Genomic DNA, 14,867 nt, shown 5'->3' on the forward strand with positions numbered 1-14,867 from the left:
ATTGACGAGAATAAGAACAATAAAAAAAATTCAATTCCGCAAAAATAGAGTTGCAAAACCTGTTTGGGGCTAAGAACTTCACCTGTGTGTACTTGTCCGTTACATAACTCCCACAGCATTAGGAGATAAACGTTGAGTTATTTAAAGTTCGTCGGCCACGTTGCATGTAATTAAGGAAGTTGACGAATACACACGAAACACGGGGAGTAACGAGTACACAGGAGAAAAGACAAAGTATTTGGCTGACCAATGACTAACTTTATCTACTTGTATCCATGAGTTTTTGTGCGCAGATATAATGAAAGAAAAACGAGAGGATATGAAAGATTCAATTGCAAAATGAAATCCAAACGCGACTAAGAATGTGTAAATCGAAATTATATTTGACAAATATTCTTCTCACTACTACCGTTTGCTGAACATATATATCCAGCGGGAGAGTCGCGTTAGGGCATCCGAGTGAACAGATAAAGGATCGTACAGCTGAATCATGGGACAAGAATCGCGCTATTACGAGGCACTCATTACAATAAAAACGGAGTAGCAAGAAAGAAGAGGGGCGCAGGGAGGAGAAAAGGGTTGCTCAAGGCCGCGTGGCAACGCCACTCCATAAATACACGTACCCGTGACACTTGTTCCGGCGATTTAGGAATTTGCATGATCGAGCGCATGCAAGTACTCACGCACGCACGCGCGCACGCGCACGTATACGTTGTATAAAGTCCATTCGAGACTAGTTATCGTCGAGAATAAGCATTCGCTAACACCGGGACGGCCTTAATACGACTTTAATGCACCTGGAAGGCGTTCACCCCGATGTCCCCCCTCGCTCTCACGCTCCTTCCCTCCATCCCTCTTTGGTCGTTTCCCCCTGTTCAGTCTAGGGAATTATGTCAGCGATTTTTCGGTTTCCTGTGCGTGTATACTCGCGCGAGCGCGTCTTGCGAAATCGATAGACGCGAGATAGAAAACCGGAATCCCCGGAATTCAAACAGGTGATCCGGCGATCCGTACAGCGAAATCGATCGCCACGGCAGGTCGATTCCGGTGGAACGAGTAGTTGATTTTTTTCCCGTCGCAGCCGGACACAGAAGCCAGCGCGTGCTCTCTCGGGGGCTTTGCTCTTCGAGTCATTCGCCGCGGCCTAGCTCCAAATGGAGCATACACATTTGTCCCAATTCGGAATTGAAGAAAGAAATCGTGAAGTCTAGTGTCCACAAAATTCGCAGCTTTGAAGCTACCATGTTTGCTCCCATGTTTATCTAACGCTACAACGATCTGTAGTCCCTCAAAGTTCGTGAGATGTAATATCTGAAGTGTTTGGTTTGACAAATATTTAGATTGGAGCTATTAAGATTTCGAAATATCGAGGATGAAGAAATTTCTGAAAAAATAACGGGACGCGCGATAATAAAAGTTCTCTGAAGACTATTATTGATTTTTTTTGACTAAAATAATTGGCAAATTAATAATCAAGATTAATCAATTGTCATGTATAAAATTGCAAATAATTTCATCGATTGATAAAATTAATTATTGACCAAACTTTGTGTGTGATTATACATACTAATTAATAATTTATTTCATCAATTGATTAAATTAAATCCCATTCGTGATTGCATGCAATGATTGATTAATTTTGATTATCGATTTGCCAATTATTTTAGTGAAAAACAATTTTAATCGTTTAATGCTCAGCACTGTTGAAGACTCGAGGTAAGAGGAATCGGGAGTTTCGAAATTCCGAAAAATGACAGCCAGGTTGAGAATTTTGGAATCCAAAATTCAGTTTCTTGTATCCGCAGACCCTTTGCATTCCGAAATAAACGGCCGGCACAATGGCGGCCGTGGGATTTCGTATGCGGACGGGAGAACACGAATTCCTTCGCTACCAAAGACAGGAATAAAGCGGATGTCGGGCTGATTTTCAATGCACCCTGCGTAGCACTTGCATCTCTGCGCGATTGTCGATGCATCTTTTCGAGAGACTCGCGCTCGATTCCCGACACCCACGACACGAGATTTTTTGAGACTCCAGTCACTCTTAAGAAATTGAAAAATCCCGCGAAAGAAACGTAATAAATATATAATATAATCTAATACAAATTTAATTATATGCAGCATAACATATATATATATATATATATATATATATATATATATATATATATATAAATTCTACACATATTTTAATGTTAATTTTATAAATTTTATGCTTTAATAACGGATTAATAATGAGAATAAGAATTATGTTTTACATAGCGTTCCGTTTGTGCATTATACTGAGGGAAAGGAATAATTGATCTAAATAAAAAATTATAGTTATGGGTTTCAACTTCTTTTTGGTTGTTGAAACACGCGAAAATAGTTATATTTAATAATATAATTATTGCATGTACTAGTATGCAATAATATGCATATAAAATTATCATCATTATAGGAGAATTGAATTAAAAATGCTTTTCTTGACTACAATTTATAATAATCATTTCTCTGCGTAGTTGCAAATACCAAGTATTTTTTTCTCAGTGTATATCCTTGTCATGTCACGGCCGGAGCATGTCGATTACCTCGCCGGAAATGTATCACTCTCGATGTTAATCGCGCAATACATTTAGAAATCATTTGCGCGCGAGCGTCTCGATGGAATAACGGCGAAGAAAGCGAGTCTACGAAGCGATTTCCCGAAATTCCGACGCGTTCAATTAAGGCATCGGACATAATAACCGCTCCGCTTTCTCTGATTTTGGCGCTGCCGGAGCGTTGCTCGGCCGCCTCTCGGAAGAGAGATCGTTAATCGGGAGAAACAAACGAGGAAATATAAAATTCGTAACGAGGACTAATTACGATGCCATGGCGGCTTCCGTCCGTCGTCTCGGATGCCTCGCGTCGTATATGTGCGCGCGTAAAACACACACGTCTTACACGCATTCGCGTTTTAAAGTGAGCCAAACGGGCTGCCATTATCCTGCAAATAAGATAACAAAGTATTACGACGATTGAATGGCGCCACTGTCGCGTACTTCGGCGTCCGACTTGAGCAGAGATAAGAAAGAAAGATCCTCATTTTTTACTATCCTTTGCACGGAAAGAACTTTGTAGTAAAAGTTGCTGCATTATCAGCATCAGCTTCATATATATTGTTTTAAGATATCCTGGTATTTTTTTTAAGTATGATATGATATATCGGCACTGTTTGACTGGTAGAGCACAATTTTCTTTGTGTTCGGTTAACAATGTGTATTGTCAAGCTCCTTTGCGTTTTTTATCATTTGATCAGACCATTTACTTTTACTTGACAGTTACGCTCATTCGACCGAGCAATTCTTCTCAACTCGTCTGTAACTGCGTTCTTTATCCGCCTACGTTATCCTTCCCGAAATTATCTAAACCGTTCTCTCTTTCTTTTTCTTTCTCTTTCTTTTTCTTTCTCTTTCTTTCTAGCTTCCTAAAAAGGCGATCGGTAAACATTGTAATAGACGTCTCTCGCAAATTCGAGAGCAAACTTCACCGCTCTTGACTGAATTTCGCCTGATCGCGCGAAAAGCAAAAACAAAACTGCTGATGCGATTCGTCGGTGGCGACATAATACTCTGTCCATTTGCCAATAATATAGACATTAATGACGCGGAAATGCGCGCGTGCAAAGTTGTTGATCGTCAACACGCAAAAACTTCGTCGATATGCCGGTCCAGCGAGTTTTGCGCGCAATTATTGCTATTACTAGTGATAGCTATCGTTCCCGTGGCTTTGCTCCATCTTGAAGTTAGTTTTCGAGACGAAGCAAGATATGAGAACTGCTTTCTTCTCTTATTTGCAGAAGCGATTCACGTGCGAACGAGAATGTTTCCGACCACGCACCGATGATTCGATAAACTGGTGATAAAATGATGTTCTCTCGAACAACATCGGGGAATTCAGAGTATTTCCCTCGGGATCGCTATTTTCTTATAGTCCTATTTGTATCTCCTGAAGCACAAACGAAACGAAACGTGGTACAGGCAGGTAGAAACAGAGGTGTGTGCAGACAAGACACATGTCCAAAACTTGTTTTCTTTTCTTTCTTTTTTTTGTTTTACACAAGTCGACGTTTATATCGATGCCAGGAAAGAAAAATGCGCCCAAGGTCGTGTTGTTCTCGACATTTCGCAATCGTCGGAACTTTTCCAAACAGACATACACAGGCGTATCCTCCTTCGGATGACTCAGCCTGACATTTAACATATTGATATATTACTTGCATGCGTGTGTGTATATATTGAATGCCGAGTGCTGCGAGGAAGAGACGATTTTAGTTATTCTGCGACCGTTTTACCTCCGACACGCGAGAACCTTTTCTCATTTCTCTTTTTGAGGATGATTTTGTGATGATCCGAGAAAAATAATGGGAGAACATTCGACCGTGTGCTTGAATTGATACGAACTGCACTGAAAGGAAAATTATGTAAGAAATATATATATTTGGTAGATATTAATAGCATATTTATTATTATTTTTAAAATATTTCTAAAAAAAAAACAAATAAATATATATTTTCTTAAAACTTCAGCTTTTTATAAAAGCAGTTATTTTCTATTCAAATAAAAGACTTTAGATTTAAATAGATATGTTCTCAGCGCCAAACGAGTAAATATTTTTTATTTTTTAGATATTTCTTTTTTTCAACATGCATGTGAAAACTTCATTAAACGATTATAGAAATTTCACAACAAACAGACTAATTGATTGATTGAAAGATTAATTAAATATGTAGGATAATTAATGAATAAATAAATTAAATATGTAGGATAATTAATGTAGGATAATTAAAGTTCACGATTGGTTAAACTTAAAATGAAATTATGTTAAGCAAACTATTATTATATAAAAGCAATTTCAAAGGCTGTTAATTCAAAATTGAGTACTTTTGTCCCCGCTACAACGTTTCGATACTCTCTTAAAGTGAATCAGTGAATAGTCACTGATATCAGTTATAAGTATAACACTGAGCACTTTCAGTGCACCACTTATAACTGTAAATCAGTATATATTCACTGTTTTCAGTAACGTTTCACTAATTCATTTTAAGAGAGTACGTGGTTTTTGGAGCGCCATGTATACAGAGGCTGGACCTCGTCCAGCTTCCAACACGAACGGCGATTAGGCTGGAACGCGACAATTTCAGCTCCGACTGGCCTAGAAAAGCGACTCGACTCGACTCGGCTCAACTCGGCTCGGATCGCGCTTTATATGTGGGCCTAATTGCTAATTAGTAATTAGCAAGCTGTGGGCATTTCCCGGCTCTGCAACGAGCAACCTGAATCCCAAAAATTATTGCGCGACGTTCGAGCTAATGTCCCCAACGAAATTGCGTCAACGCGTCGTTTGTCGTAATTGTATAATTATTGCCTGAAACGCAAAAAGAATTCAAAGAACTTACGTCTAGAAGGACGTAAATTCATTTCGATCGAATCGAAAGGGTATTTCAATCAGGTATTTCAATCAATTAAGTCGAATCAATCTCAAATTATTTTATTGAGCTATTTTTATCAAATTTTGCTTTTAATCATCACTTTGATTCAGAATTAATTCCAACAAGCAGTTTTAATTCGAGAAAAATTCTAATCAAGAAGACCTATGAGTGAGACAAGCTTCATTGAGAAAATAAACTGATTGATTTAACTAAAATTATCTAAAATTATAGTTATATATTTCCAATCATAAGGCTCCAATCATATTTTCTGGTTATTCTAGTATGAAAATGATAGCAATAACATGTACATGAGGTTATTATCATTGACATAGTAGGATTGATTATAGAATGATTTAATAAAAATAGCTTTCTTAGATCGCACGCGGCGCGGAACAGATCTAAAACGCAAGCGAGTCCTTCCTCACACTTTATTCGGTGCCTTAATGTCCTTAATCATGTCATTTTTTACCCACCGTAAAAAATGCCGTCCCTTATTCCAATTTGAACGTCGGATCTTAACAGCTCGGCATCTCGCGCGGTATGTTTATTTGCGCAACTTGCGTGATTTATCGCTCTCGATTTCTTTTAAACGCGATAATACAATACAATTTGCGACAAGTAAACACGGATAAATAACGGCGAGGCTCGCCTCCATCAAATTAAATTCATCCTGGATTCTACAGTATTCAACTTCTAATTTAAATTAAGAACTCGTACATAAGACAATTCACACTTCAATTTTCAAAGAAGCTAGTTATATCATCGTTTTACTTTTAATTAAAATAAAAAAAGCCCATAAATAAGACAATTGAAGTTTCACAAAATTTGACCCCCGAGCAAGTTATATTTAAATTAAATTAGAATTAAATTAAAAATTATAACTTAAATTGTGACTCAACTTTAGTCAGCTTTCAAGTTCTGTTTTCTCAGAATCGTAAAGTAACTCTCCAGCATGCGCGAATGCGTGTTCGAGGATACGCGTACAAAGTTTTTTCGCGGGCTGAAGGACCCAAGACTCGGGGCCCGTCGAGGCGTGCATTCTATAGAGACACTCCGTCCGTTTAAAAACAGGTGGCCATTTAAAAAGGCACTCCTCTATCTGTGCTCGCCGAAGCGCCCGTAAATAAGACAATTTACCGAGCGTACAGCAGACATTGCTCGACGGAGCGAGAAACCCACTCCGATCCGTGGTTATGATTCCCTCGGTGTGGCTTACCCGCACGTCTCTCTGTCTGTCTCCCTCCTACTTTCCTGTCGAGTGTTTGTATCCTCGCTTAAAATTACTTAGCCGGCACTCTCGGAGAGCGCCTGCCGCAGGTACTCGACACGCACGCGTGCGCGCGCACTTTGGGTGCGAGAAATTTCGGTCGTCGGCCGCTTGAAAAATCACCGTGGGGACGATGATGGGCCTTTTGGAAATATTCGTCCCGGGCTAACAGTGTGGCGATTTGAAGCAATTTGCAGATGTCAGAGTAATCGCGAAATACGTGTAATCACGGCAAAGGAGAAAACTGAATATAAATCACGTTCGCGATTTTTCAGAAATTGTTTTTCTCTCATCTTCATATCATATATTATTAAGTAGTATTGAATGAAATTTTTTTTCGGCTAAAGTAATCAACATTAATCAATCCTGTTGTCATATATCACAAATAATTTCATCCATTGATGAAATCAATTGTTAATCAAACTTTCATGCGATCAGTAATTAATTTTATCATTTGATTAAATTATGCGTGATTACATAAATGATTAATTAATTTTGATTGTTGATTTACCGATTATTGTAGTCAAGAAAAATTTTCATTCACTTATGCTCAATACTGATATCAAATTAGTGCAAAAGATTTATCATTTTTTAGTCAAATTTTCATACAAGGTTTAGATATTAATATGAAAATAGAAAATCCTTGATATATGTCTAAAAAAATAGTCGATGTTACCTATTCTAATCGTAAAAATTATTAGTCCTTCGAAATTGGATAATTTTGTTTTTAATTTTATTTAACGAATACACGACAAATCTTTTATGATAACCTAATATTTTTAATTTATATTTTATTAATTGGCCATATATATATATATATATATATATATATATATATATATAATTATGCAAGAATAATTCAACATATGGCGTACGTTTCGAAAAAAATGAAAATTTTATACATGATTTTTCAAAAGTATTTATAATATTTATGAATAATTACAAATATGACTCAAGAAATTAAGCATGATTAATTTTCTTTTCTTTATAAAGATATTCATTGACAAGCTTAAAAAGACGCAATTAGCAAGAAATGGCGCGACAAGCAGAAAACAAAAATTGCTTTTAATTAATTTTAGGCGCTCATAACACTTGCAAGTAAACCTAAAAGGTACACTCCTATTTCTCTCTAATTTGATATAAATGTAGAAGTACAAAAAATATTTAGGTCATATTTTTTTTATTTTGGTTCACTTTGAGCACGGGCAGTTTATAATTTTTTAATGTTCTCACTCCTATCATCAACAAGTACAACAAAAATGCATAAAAATAAAATTGAATATAAGATATGATTAAATAATTTTAATAAAATCGGCATAGCTGAGATACGAACCATTCTAAATTTCTTTAGCCGAGATTCCAACCAACTTATTTCAAATCTGTGTTAAATTAATCAAAAGTAGTTCGAATCTCGACCAAACCGGGAAATCCGGCAATTTTAATTAAAATTTTAACAAAATCGGCATAGCTGAGACACGAACCATTCTAAATTTCTTTAGCCGAGATTCCAACCAACTTATTTCAAATCTGTGTTAAATTAATCAAAAGTAGTTCGAATCTCGACCAAACCGGGAAATCCGGCAATTTTAATTAAAATTTTAACAAAATCGGCATAGCTGAGACACGAACCATTCTAAATTTCTTTAGCCGAGATTCCAACCAACTTATTTCAAATCTGTGTTAAATTAATCAAAAGTAGTTCGAATCTCGACCAAACCGGGAAATCCGGCAATTTTAATTAAAATTTTAACAAAATCGGCATAGCTGAGACACGAACCATTCTAAATTTCTTTAGCCGAGATTCCAACCAACTTATTTCAAATCTGTGTTAAATTAATCAAAAGTAGTTCGAATCTCGACCAAACCGGGAAATCCGGCAATTTTAATTAAAATTTTAACAAAATCGGCATAGCTGAGACACGAACCATTCTAAATTTCTTTAGCCGAGATTCCAACCAACTTATTTCAAATCTGTGTTAAATTAATCAAAAGTAGTTCGAATCTCGACCAAACCGGGAAATCCGGCAATTTTAATTAAAATTTTAACAAAATCGGCATAGCTGAGACACGAACCATTCTAAATTTCTTTAGCCGAGATTCCAACCAACTTATTTCAAATCTGTGTTAAATTAATCAAAAGTAGTTCGAATCTCGACCAAACCGGGAAATCCGGCAATTTTAATTAAAATTTTAACAAAATCGGCATAGCTGAGACACGAACCATTCTAAATTTCTTTAGCCGAGTTTCCAACCGAAATATTTTAGATCTGTGCTATTAGTCCAAAATGGTTCTAATCTCAGCCAAACCGAGAAATTATTTGTATAAATATTTGTTTTTCAACTTTTTACATGTTTTGTTTAAACATTTTATTATTTATACAAATAATTTTATACATTTGACTTCATATTCATAATCAGCAGACAAAAACGTTTATATCTTGTATTCAATTTTATTTTTATGCATTTTTGTTGCACTTGTTGATGATAAAAGTGAGAACATTAAAAAACTATAAATTGCCTGTGAAACTCAAAGTGGGCTAAAATGAAAAAAATATGACCTAAATATTTTTTGTACTCCTACATTTGTGCCAAATTAGAAAGAAATCGGAGTGTAACTTTTGGGTAGGTTTACTTTAGATCTTTATTTATATTTTATACATAGCTTTATAGCTGTTATACATATATAGCTTTTTCCGGTTTGAGAGAATTGTTCAGTCTTAGGTTAAATGGTATAGTTAATCTTCTTTACTCTCTCTGACACAACAAACATGGAATTTCACTTTTCGTACGAGCCTTTTTTATTATGCGGACCTGCTCTCCTCCGCGAGATAAAATCACGCGACGACCTGTATCGGTTACGTGAAACGATCTGTCGGAACCCACGAGATAAGGGACGCGCCCTGATACGCGAGCGTGCATCACTCCTTGCGTATGCCGTGAGAGCGAGTGAAAAAGTGAGTGGTACGTAGAGAAGAGAGAGAGAGAGAGGGACTCGAAAAACCAGCTCGCTCGTCGTTTCCCATACGAATATGGAAATCGCCCGTCCTAACGGATGAAACGCATTCTAAACGCGACAAGGATGCATCGTCCGCCGCGCACGTGCCGCGTGCAGGCTCTCTCACGTGCGCGAACGCCCGCATCGCGAGAGGGCAGCGAAACGAAATCTGCGCGCTAATAAAATACAAACTCGAAACGCGGTAAAACGGTTAACGGGTAAAACGCACGCAGCTGCGCGCAATTCGAGTCGATCGATTTGACTATGGCCGGAGGAGAAGGAATTTATCGCAGACGAGTGAACGATACTTAATTAAGAAAGGAGAGAAATTACAGGTTTCAGCGCACTCTCAAGAGAGCAGAGTAAATTTCCGTCAAGAAACGAGAGATACCTTGATGAGCTTTTTTTATTTGTCCTCGATTAATCGATTACTGGCCAAATCGAGTTGATTCGCCGCGAGTATCATTCGCCGCGTTTCACCACTTTTGCATATCGCAATTTTCCGCGACCTAGTCTTGCGGCCCCGAGTCTGCGAAAATCTCTGAATGATTTATTCTGCAGTCTTAGCGGGGCGCGCGATAGCGATCCATCGGTTCCGGTCGTGCACGAATGTCGCGAAAAAGTTCATAACAATATGCGGGATGGATTGAATCGCAGCGGGGGAACGAAGTGAGCGTAAGAGAGACACAGGCCGTGAGCTGTCCCGAATAGCGCAAAGTTCCAAAAGACGTGTTACTTTGCTATCTGCTGCTGTACTTAGAAAAGAGACGAAGGAAGATAAAGAGAGAGACTTTCCAACATGTTGCACGCGGCAAACGCGCGAGAAAATCCCGCCGTATCTCGGCGCATCCGCAACACGGCGCGGCCACGAAATCGCCGTGAATCGTTTTCTAACGGGACCTAATGCAAACCGCGATGCGATGCGATGCAAATGCGCTTTCCTAGTTTTGATGAATTTCGCGATAACGCCCGTAAGCAGGCGTATAGGGAGGCGAATAGAGGCGTTCGCGTATCGTTACTTGACAGACGCGGCCGCGCCTTCGGTCGCGCTCGTAAAAAGTACGCGCGCGCGCGGCTTTTGTTTGTAAATCGATGCAATTGCGTTACCATTCCGTCCGGGTATTTTTGCATGGTAGCCGGCTTCCATACTCGCCGCGGAAAACTCATCTCTTATTCATACGGGCGCGATACATCAGACGCAAAATAAAGCGGAGTCAGCGTATCTCGGCGCGAATGAAATGAGATGATTGCGCTGAAATTATAGCCGAGGCCAAGATCGAGATTTTGGGCGGAACACCAACTCTATTATACATTCCATGACAGTTTCCAGTCTTAATTGCACGTTTAATTATTAAATATATGTATCTTGACGAATTTTAATATTACATATATTTCAATAATCAAATATACAAATTTTTAATATTAAATTATTAAATTTGTGTTAAATCACTAAATTTATATCTAGTTATTGTTGAATAATTTAACGTAATTAAGATTTACGTGTTAAATTATTAAATTACTAAATTTTAATTATATATTTTTTTAATATTCTAAGTTTTAATATTAAATTACTAAATATATAAGTTTCAATATAAAATATCTTGAATATTTCAAGTACACAATTTTTCTTTTATTACGCAAATTACACATATCGAAGGATATCGTGTATTTCCTCTTTTCTAGAAAAATTAAATCTCACCCAAGCGGAAATTTTTCGCGCGCTACGCGAGAGATCACGGGGGCTGCAGGGAAAGATATTTATCGGAGGGCATTCGACGTCTCTCCGTCACGGTCGCGTCCCCCGCGGGCCTATCATATCAGAGCGATCTCCATTTATTTTCCTCCTCCGCGATACACCCGCGTGGCTGCAGACTCGCTCAACAATGCTGCCGATTTCGTAAGTGTAGCGTGGCGATCGCGAAGTGTTTCAGCGCGTTTAACGCGCGCGTGCAGCGGGAATTGGGCCGAGCATCCGCTTCCCTCGATATAAAGACGCCACGACGTCTCCGTGTCGCCTCATCTGACTCCTTTTCCACTTGCATTTCTTTTTTTCGCTACCTCTCTTTCTCTCTTTTATCCTCTTTCTTTCTCTCGCACGCCGTCTGCCAATCGTCTCTTTTGCTTTCCGGTTCAGGTGACAACGTCACCTGAATTTATTCCTACCTTCTTGCACGGCGATACAACTCTGTGGGTTCGCCCTATATAATTTTTATTCATACGAAAATATTCATACATTTTTCTTTATGTTGAATAAATACTCTCATTTGAGATTAAAGAGTGAATCTAATCTATTCCATTGTCAGAGAAACATGTTCGATCGATTGAAACATTCGCTCATATGGAGCTCAACATCCGCTCTAATCTTGAGCGAAACATTCATCCTTGTGCTTTCGAGTGGCAGTATTTTCTGTGTCGTCTCGAGCGAAAATACTGCTACTTTTCGTTCATTTTTAGTGAGATTTTACTCTGAGAAATTTAGAGAGCATTCGGAGAAAAACATGACGACTATATAGGTATGTAGGGGGAGAGAATTGTAATGTATTATAGTTACGCTTTCTTTTTAGTAGTTTGGAAAACCTTAAGATTTGTTTTATGCTTCGAAGATATTCGAAATATTGTTATTAACTCGCTCTGCATGGTTATCATCACTTTGTCTTTTTCTCTGAGTGTGTTACATTAAATAAAAAATTGAGAAGAGAAGACCGAGAAAGAAGATTATTTATTATATTTTTTTTCGCATCAGTTATGTCATGTTACGTGCCGTGATTGAAGTTCTAAGCGTCCATTGAAGTGTCAGTCTCTGCGCTAGTACCAGCACAGTAATCGTGATAATCGTGGTTACAGTACAGTGGTTACAGCTGGCTAAGTTGGGGGACGACGGGGTTCCGCGTCTTCCTTGGCTTGTAACACTTCGGAAAAGTGTCCGAGTCGCCAAGCAGCCCGTTATTAGTCGCTGCAAACAGTTTCGCTTATCGTCACGAGATAATTTCCCGTCGCGCGATAACGTGCATCCGCGGAGCGCGATCATTAAGGGGACACATCCACCGCGCTGGTAATTGAACGTCGGACTCCAGTTTTACTGTTATAACACGGGGTCCGTCTATTGAATTTAAAAGCGACACGATCGGGCCGGGCTCTCGTAAAGGCCGTCGATTAAGCGTGGCCGGACATTTAAACGGGGAGAAAAAGACACGGCGGCTCGCTCGCACGAGCGCCCCGATCCGACGTTATTATTCCGCCTTAACGGCCAATAATGTTGCATTCCGCCACTGTGCAGCTACGACGCAGCCGTTATGTCGACATCCCGCCCGTAAGACAATCCACTGGCGAGGAACGCCGGACGTCTTTCTTATCGCGCGAGAATCGGAGATCCGCAGAGAGATCGATGGAGGCATGAAGTTGAGGTAGCTGTATTTTCAAGGATCAAAGCGGAACAATAAAATAATCGGACTCTCGGAAGACCTGACGTTATTATTGTATCTTCTTAATGCGAGCAGCAATGTTGCATTCTGCTGTCGCTGTGCAACAGCGACGCCGTTACGTCGGCACTCTGCCAGTGATAATCCACTGTCGGTTAGTCGCTATCACGTCGAGAGCTTTCAATATCGAGCAATAATTCGTTCGAGTTCGCTGGCCGCGAATGAATTTAATGATGCTAAAGCTTGGTAAAATTAAATATAATAAAATACTGATTTAATTAAAACTCTCTTTTTCTCTCTCTCTCTCTTTCTCTCTGTCTAAAGATTAACCCTACATTCGTCGCGCTACTTTTCGAACACGAGTCGACGCATGGGATCTTGAGAGACCCCAATATAAAAAATTATTTTATATCTTTTATGTTGAGAACTTAAATATTTTCTTTGTTTAATTAGGTTTTTGGGTTCATGTAAAATATAAGAAAATACCTATTTTAGATATAATATTCTCTTAAAGATCCCATGTGACGACTGAAGGGGTTAGAAAGAGAGATTTAAGTTTCTAGGTAGACCTAAATTTTTTAAATTTTTACTTAATTTCAAGTATATTTTATCTCAAATATTTTTAATTGGAAAGTTAAATAGATAATTAATATTACATATTGCGAAATGACGTCTTTTTCGTCGTTTTTGCCGAGAACTCTAAAGAAAGAAAAGATTAAAATTTTTACACATACTTAAAATTTTCTCCTTTTTCCTTAATTTCAAGCAAATCTTATTATTTCAAGTAATATTTTTAATTTAAGAGTTTTGTGATTTTATATATTATTATATATATTATATATTATAAGATTGCACTTCGCGAGAACAATTTTTTCCTCGACGTTTTCACGGAGAATTCTAAAAAGATACAGAAGCTTTATACATTTAAATTAACATCCCTAATATTCTATTTTTAACTGAATTTCAAGTAAATTTTATTTCAAACATTTTTTTTTAATTTGAAGGTTAATCAGATAGATGATTAATGTCAAAAAGATGACGAAAACATCGTCCTCGATGTTTTCGCAAAGAAATAAATCGGATCCGAGCGAGTCGGACGACTCGTAGACGAAAGTCTGCGTTAGCTATGTCCGAGACGTACACGGCGTACTATTCCACTATGCTACAACGCTCGAGGCGTCGGAGGCGAGAGAGGGGGAAAAAAAGAAAACAAGTTCGGCTGTTTACGTCGGCGACGAGGAATTATTAAAGCCTCTGCGGCTGCGCTGATTGGCCCGGCGCTTTTTTGCACGCGTCTCGCGTAGCGGCGGCAGATTTGGCAGATTGACATTTTGCCGCGGTACACTTTAACTTTAGTGCCCACCTCTCTCGCGGCTCTCTCGCGTCTAATTGTTCGGTGCCCGGTAAGTGGGTTAAGCGGTCTGCCCCTTAATTGCCGCCAGTTTCATAATTTTTTTTTAATTGAATCGGCTCCTTTAATTGCGCGCTACGTCTCCGGCGACGACAGAGAAAGCTGTCGCCGCTTTGAAAAGGACGTCTTTTTCGACAAGGCTAGGCCGTAAAGCTAGGCCGTAAAACTTCTCCCCTCCCCCTTTTAAATTGCCTCTAAGTATTTTCTCGCGTGACGTGGCGATCGCCGCACGGAAAATCTGCTGCATTTCCGGTGGAACGTCCAATCCGTACATCTCGAGATGTGGAACTTAACATTCTAAAGTTCGATAGAAAATCCGATTT

At 38.6% G+C, this 14,867-nt stretch overlaps 1 protein-coding gene across 12 annotated transcripts in view; it reads left to right on the plus strand.

Moving 5' to 3' along the window:
- LOC116853201 (protein sister of odd and bowel-like) overlaps window positions 1-14,867 on the plus strand; it is a 143,650-nt gene that overhangs the window by 110,867 nt on the left and 17,916 nt on the right. The window contains exon 1 of one of the 12 annotated variants that reach the window (XM_032834150.1): window positions 3,669-4,444. The exons of the other annotated variants lie outside the window; for them this stretch is intronic. Within the exon in view, the coding sequence (XP_032690041.1) occupies window positions 4,443-4,444 (2 nt within the window). The 5' untranslated portion in view covers window positions 3,669-4,442. Of the gene's footprint in view, window positions 1-3,668; window positions 4,445-14,867 lie in introns of those variants that run through there. 12 annotated transcript variants of the gene reach the window in all.

Source organism: Odontomachus brunneus, unplaced genomic scaffold (assembly GCF_010583005.1).
Source record: "Odontomachus brunneus isolate Ranch 3 - 2012 unplaced genomic scaffold, Obru_v1 Obru_scaffold_286, whole genome shotgun sequence".
NCBI lineage: Eukaryota > Metazoa > Arthropoda > Insecta > Hymenoptera > Formicidae > Odontomachus > Odontomachus brunneus.